The 6,933-nt window shown below is 43.2% G+C and overlaps 1 protein-coding gene and 1 long non-coding RNA gene across 9 annotated transcripts in view; one reads left to right on the forward strand and one right to left on the reverse strand.

The window, feature by feature from the left end:
* ANKS3 (ankyrin repeat and sterile alpha motif domain containing 3) overlaps window positions 1–6,933 on the forward strand; it is a 35,606-nt gene that overhangs the window by 13,571 nt on the left and 15,102 nt on the right. For all 8 annotated transcript variants that reach the window (XM_040459103.1, XM_040459098.1, XM_040459101.1 and 5 more), the window contains one exon: window positions 6,687–6,822. In XM_040459103.1, coding sequence (XP_040315037.1) covers window positions 6,687–6,822 — 136 coding nt within the window. The remainder of the gene's footprint in view (window positions 1–6,686; window positions 6,823–6,933) is intronic.
* Window positions 404–6,933, reverse strand: part of LOC121019583 (uncharacterized) — an 11,476-nt gene continuing 4,946 nt past the window's right edge. Inside the window, exon 2 of the long non-coding RNA XR_005785695.1 lies at window positions 404–845. This is a non-coding gene — a long non-coding RNA (uncharacterized LOC121019583). The remainder of the gene's footprint in view (window positions 846–6,933) is intronic.

Below are 6,933 nucleotides of genomic sequence, written 5' to 3' on the forward strand. Positions count from 1 at the left end.
TCTCTGAAGGTAATTGCACTCTTAAGACCTAGCATAAGGTGAAGAATAGATGAGTATGAGCTCAAACCTGTAAAAAGCATAACCTCTGCTTCTGAGTTGAGAGTTTGATTTCAAGTAAGGTAGAGCTGGAAGTCATGAGACATTCACATAGTTTTTTAAGTGGAAAACACATTGGAAAGTCAGAGACTTTAGGTAATTTATCTACCATGCAGATTATGCCCCTCATTTGGTACCTTTATTCCCCAGCTGGGTGTGAGATTGTCTGTTGTAGGCAACTTGTTTTGAGGAGCAACAAATTGAATTGGATTTCTTTTGAAAATTTTTTGAAATTTTGAAATAATTTCAGACTTAAATGTCAAAAGAATGCAAAAAATTTCTGTGCCTTCATTAGATTCCCCATATATTAACATTTCATCTCGTTTTCTTTATTTAGTCTCTCTTTATATACATATTATCTTTTTAGAACCATTTGAAAGTAAGTTGCTGACATAATGCCCTTTTTCCCCCTCAGTACTTTAGTATGTATTTCCTAAAAACAGTTTTGTCTTTCATAATCACATACAGCAATCAAACTCTGGAAATCAACTCTGAGTTCTCCCTCTAGAGCACTAATCGGGAGTAGAAGGTGTTGGTCGATTCAGCGTGATTCCTTTCTGGCTGATGGTGGTGGGCACTGCTGGGAGCCTGTGGCTGATGGCCAGGTTGTTCCTCTGCTGGCGAGGCCGTGTGGCTAGGCCTGCATAGATGCTCCTTTGCTCCTCATTCCCTGTAGATTTCCTCCTGCTCAGTCATGGTTAGATCTCAGGGAGCCAGAGGGGCGGACCCTCCAGAGCTAGTCCCCGGTCCTGGAGACAGAGAACTGCATGAGGATGGACACTCTGTGCTCTGCAAGGACAGGAGAGGGCTGTAGCTGCCTCCCTTGTACTCCGTTCCCCTTCCTTCTGGGAGGGCCAGGCCCTCACAGCTCCACCAGTCATGTCCTTCTCTAGTAATATGTCACGTACATTATAAAAGAGGAAGAAAAACCAAAACATTGTAAAGGATGGATAAAAAAATCATATTTTCTTCCCTCACCTCAGGGACCTTGTCCTGGGTTCTATTTTCTTCCTCATTTAGTCACTAAGGAATAACATTACTGCTTTTTTCCCTTTCCTATAGTCTGAGGTTGAAGTCTTCCAAGCTTAAAAACAGATGATAGTTGAAACCCTGCAGTAAAGATGGTGTTGTTTGTTTTGGTTGAAACGTTTGGGTTCTTTCTATCAAATTGAAACTAGAAATTCTCCCTCTTTCCCTCCCCCAGTTTTACTGAGCTAGAACTGACAAACATCCCTGTTGTAAGTGTGGGGTGTGCAGTGTTGTGATTTCACTTCCATGGGTTGTCAAGTGATGACCACGTATTCGGCGAGCGTTCACATCTTACGTAGACACAGACACAGATTGTTTCCTTGTGACGAGAACTCAGGCTTTACTCTCCACAACTTCAATATATGTCATATGGCAATGTTCACTGCAGTCATCGTAAATTGCTTATAACTGGAAATTTGTGCCTTTTGACTACCTTCGTTCCATTTCCCCTTCTAGACCCATCTAGAAATGATCTTTGAAGGCTGAAGGTTTCATAGCTGATTTCTAACTAGAGCTCTTGAAAGTGGGGGATTATAGAAAGTAAAACTCAGTTAAGGTCTTGTAAAAATGCAGTTTTGTCCTACTAGGGGACTTGTGATAATCACCTTTTATACTAGGCTCAACCAAGCTTGTCAGTTGGTCATGGGTTTTCAAAATAAGGCAGAGGAGTACATAAATGAATGTTTATTGTACAGTGGTATATGCCTGCTATAAAAGAATTAGAAAGTACAGTGAAGCAAAAAGAAATCCAAAACTATTCCTAATCTCATTACCCAGATATCACACATGTTAATAACTCATTGAGTATCCTGATTTTTTTTTGTAAGTTTATTTATTTATTTTGAAAGAGAGAATCCCAGGCAGGCTCTGCACTGTCAGCACAGAGCCGATACGGGGCTCGAACTCATGAAAACTCTGAGATCATGACCTAAGCTCAAGTTTGGACATGTAACTGACTGAGCCTCCTGGGTGCTCCCTCCTGTTTTTTTTTTTTAATAAATATTTTAGTTAAAGTGGAGTCCTGTTATACAAAATGTTTTGTAATATGCTTTTTTTTTTCTCTTCACGATGAGAAGAGAATATTAATATTAATCCATATTAATACATATATCCCATCCATATTAATACATATATACTTGGACCTGTCATATAAATGGGGGACGGGCGTTCCACTTTACAGATCTCACTTAGTTCACTGATTTCTCATTTTAGGGTCTTCATGGTTTTGACCATGCTAAATGCTGATGGGAACATCCCAAATGTTAGTGTATGTCCTTAATTATTTCCTGAGGCCAAATTCCTGGAAGTGGAATTGCTGGGTCAGAGGTGTGTACACATTTAATGTTTGCTGGTTTGTCCTCCAGAGCACTGAGCCCCAATGGTTCTGCCCTCAGACACCAGACTGCTGGGTTGAAGCTTTTAAAATGGAAAGCTCGTTTTTTTATACTTTTAAAGTAAGCATGCTCATGAGTAGTGAATTTAGAAACGAAGGAAGATTAGGAAGATGGAAGATTATTTTTGAGAGAGAGAGAGAGGGACAGAGCATGAGCAGGGGAGAGGCAGAGAGAGAGGGAGACACAGAATCCGAAGCAGGCTCCAGGCTCTGAGCTGGCAGCACAGAGCCTGACATGGGGCTTGAACCCATGAACCATGAGATCATGACCTGAGTGGAAATCAAGAGTTGGGCACTTAACTGGCTGAGCCCCCCAGGCACCCCTAATCATGTTCCTTTTTGCTTAATCTTTTATCTTTAAAATATTTTTTCCATTCTTCTTGAGATAAAATTGACATATAACATTATGTAAGTTTAAGGTGTGCTACATAATGATTTGAATTATGTGTATATTGTGTGTAATACCACAGTAAGTTAACATCTATCACCTCTCATAGTTACAAACTTTTTCCTTGTTAAATAGCTTTTTTTTGTTTATTAGAGAGAGAGAGAGAGAGAGAGAGAGATTGAACACAAGCAGGGGAGGAGCAGAGAGAATCCCAGGTAGTCCCTGTGTTGTCAGTGCAGAGCTCGACATGGGGCTCTATCTCATGACCCATGAGATCGTGACCTGAGTGGAAATCAAGAGTCGGACACTTAAATGACTGAGCCCCACAGGTGCCCTTAAATAGCTTTTTATCAATGATTTAATAACTTCTTTGTGCCTTTCCATGAACCTGTAAAAGTGCATAAACAAATAAGGTCTGAAAAATATTTTAAAATATAAAACTTGTCTTAAATCCTCAATAATAGCAATATGGTGTGGAAATCCTCCTATAACTTATGAATGTGCAGGGACACCTCATTTTATTGTTTTACTGTATTGAATTTCGCAAATGCTGCATTTTTTTTTTACAGATTGAAGGTTTCTGCTTCAAGCAAATCTGTTGATGCCATTTTTGTAACAGCATTTGCTCACTTTGTGTCTCTGGGTCACATTTTATTTTTAGTTTTTATTTATTTATTTATTTTGAGAGAGAATATACAAGCTGGGGAGGGGCAGAGAGAAGGAGAGACAGAGTCCCAAGCAGGTTCTATGCCACCAGCAGAGAGCCCAATGTGGGGCTCAAACTCACAAACTGTGAAATCATGACCTGAGCTGAGATCAAGAGTGGGACGCTTAACCAACTGCACCACCCAGGTGCCCCTTGGGTCACATTTTAGTAGTTCTCACAGTATTTCAAATTTTTTCATTACTGTCATACTTGTTATGGTTATCTATAGTTAGTGATTATGACTTGCTGGAAAGCCAGTTGATACCTTTTTTTTAGCAGAAAGTTTTTGTTTGTTTAAATAAACTCTATGCTCAACATGGGGGTTGAACTCACAACCCTGAGATCATGCTAAACTGACTGAAGCAAGCAAGTACCCCGATAGGTTTCTTTTTTTTTTTTAATGTTTTAAATGTTTATTTACTTTTGAGAGAGAGAGACAGACTGCCAGCTGGGAGGTGAGGGGAGGTGGCGAGCAGAGAGAAAGGGAGACACAGATTCTGAAGCAGGCTCCAGGCTCCGAACCGTCAGCACAGAGCCCAATGTGGGGCTCGAACCCACAAACTGCGAGATCATGACCTGAGCTGAAGTAGGACGCTTAACCGACTGAGCCACCCAGGCGCCCCTCCCAATAAAGTATTTTTTAATTTAGGTATATATATTGTTTTTTCCTTTTGTTTTGTTTTGTTTTGTTTTGTTTTGTTTTCAGAGAGAGAGCGAGCACTGGGGGAGGAGCAGAGGGAGCGGGAGAGAGAGAATCTTAAGCAGGCTCCACTCCCAGTGCAGAGCCCAACTTCGGGCTCAGTGTCAAAACTGTGAGATCATGACCTGAACCAAGATCAAGAGTCCAACTCTTAACCAACTGAGCCACCCAGGTGCCCCCATGTTGGTTTTTTTAGACATCATGCACACTTAATATACGACCACCGTATAGTGTAAATACAACTTTTATATGCACTGGGAAACGAAAAAATTCACTTCATTTGGTTTGTTGCGATCCTTTCCCGCAGCAGTCTGGAACTGCACCTGTGATATCTCTGAGGTGTGCCTGTATAATGTATATATTGTCATGATTTTTTTTCTTAAGTTATTTATTTTGAGAGCAAGCAGGGAAGGGGCAGAGAGAGAGGGAGAAAGTCAAGAGTCAGACACTCAACTGATGGAGCCACTTAGGTACCCCCGTATTTTCATGATGTTAAAAAAATCTATGGGGGTGCCTGGGTGGCTCAGTCGGTTAAGCGGCCGACTTCGGCTCAGGTCATGATTTCGTGGTCCGTGAGTTCGAGCCCCGCGTCGGGCTCTGTGCTGACAGCTCAGGGCCTGGAGCCTGTTTCAGATTCTGTGTCTCCCGCTCTCTGACCCTCCCCATTCATGCTCTGTCTCTCTCTGTCTGAAAAATAAATAAACGTTAAAAAATAAAAAAAATAAATAAATAATCTGTGGGGTGCCTGGGTGGCTCAGTTGGTTGGGCCTCCAACTTCGGCTCACGTCATGATCTCACGGTTGGTGAGTTCGAGCCCTACGCCGGGCTCTGTGCTGACAGCTCAGAGCCTGGACCCTGCTTCGGATTCTGTGTCTCCCTCTCTCTCTGCCCCTGCCCCACTTGTGTGCTCAAGCTCATGCTCTCCCTCTCTTTCTCTCTCAAAGAATAAAAAAACATATAAATGAAAATAATATAACCTATAGGCTTAAAAACAGCCAAACAATAAAACTTACAGGAAAATTAATAGAAATTTTAGGAATAAGCATTAAAAAAACTTCTGTAGGTTTTCTCACACTTCCCCATCCCAGAGTGTTAATAACTCTGAACAGATTTCTACATAAGTGAAATCCTGCTATGTAAACTGGGATACATAGACTTCTGCAGTGTGTTTTTAAATGTTAGCAAAATATCACAAACTTACTTCCACATCAGTAGAGAAACCTGCCTCATTCTTTCTGATCCAGTACTTGATAGTAGTGATATGCCTTAATCCATTTAACCATTCACACATTAATGGGTGTATTTGTTTCCTGTGGCTGCTGTTAACAATTTACTATAAACTTGGGGGGCTTAAAACACAGAAATTGATTTTCTCACAGTTCTGGATGCCACAAGTCCAGGATCAAGGTGTCAACAGGGCCACATCCCCTCCAAAGGCTTTGGGGAGGAATGGTTCCTTTTCTCTCTGAACTTCTGGTGGCTCCTGGTGTTTCTTGGCTCGTAGACGCATCATTCAGTCCCTGCCTCTGTCTTCACATGGCTGTGTCCCCAGTGTGTCCCTGTCTCCTTCTCTTCGTCATAAGGATACCTTATATCTTATATATTGTAAAGACATACTGTGGTCCTTTCAAAAACTCGGCTATACCAATTATTTGTAAATACCAGCGTTTATGGCCATAACATAGCTAACTCCTCCCCCATTTACACTGTCTCCAGGTTTCTGTTACTGCAGATATGTTCTACCAAACACCTATGTCATACAAGCTTTCTCTGTTATTTGGGGTAATTTCCTTAGGAGAGAGTCCTAGGATTGGAAGCATTTGTGCTGAAGACCAGAAGTACATTTTAGGCCTTTGGATAAAAACTCCCAGACTCTTCTTCAGAAGGATGGTGCTGTCATTGTGGTTGTGACTTTTAAAAGTTGCTTCCCTGGTGAAGCTGTTGTCTGAGGTTTTTTCTGTGTGAAGAGAAGTGGAGCGAGTTGGGCATGCCCAGATTCAAAGGGTGAAGGTCAGGCTCAGGCCTTATTGCCTGCAGTGCGCCCTTCCCCACCTGGGGCAAGTGCCTGCCTCTCCCTTAAGCACCTGTCTGCCTGGCTTGGAAAGCCCAAGAATGAGGTTGGAGAGCTGCCACGGCTCTCTGGTGGGGAGACTGCTGCCAGCAAGCCCCTCCCCAGCGCCCCCCACCTTGTCCTTAAGGAGCCTTCGCCTTTTCCTTACGCAGATGTGGGGCTGTTAAGGGCCCAGGGCAAGACCTTTCCAGGGTGGTGAGCATTCAGTGTACTTTTTGGTTGGAGTCCAGAGTCTGCATCCAGGGAAGTGAGGGTGCTTTACGGGGCAGGTTCCTAGTACTTGTTCTTTCATGAATTTCACAGGGAGTCAGAGTGGACACAAGAGACCACAGTGGAGCCACAGCCCGGATGCTGGCCAAGCAGTATGGACACATGAAGATCGTGGGGTTGATAGATGCTCACTCTCCTACTCTGCCCAAGAACCTCTATCGGAGCCCAGGTATCTGCTTCTGTGCCGTCTGCTGGAGTTCCGCAGGGCGGGACGGGAGAGGGAGGAAGACCCCGCCCCGGCCCCCCCGTGGGGGGGGGGGGGGGGGGCGCCGCCCCCCCG

This window comes from Herpailurus yagouaroundi, unplaced genomic scaffold (genome assembly GCF_014898765.1).
Source record: "Herpailurus yagouaroundi ecotype Mexico unplaced genomic scaffold, PumYag 222, whole genome shotgun sequence".
In the NCBI taxonomy this organism is placed as follows: Eukaryota; Metazoa; Chordata; class Mammalia; order Carnivora; family Felidae; genus Herpailurus; species Herpailurus yagouaroundi.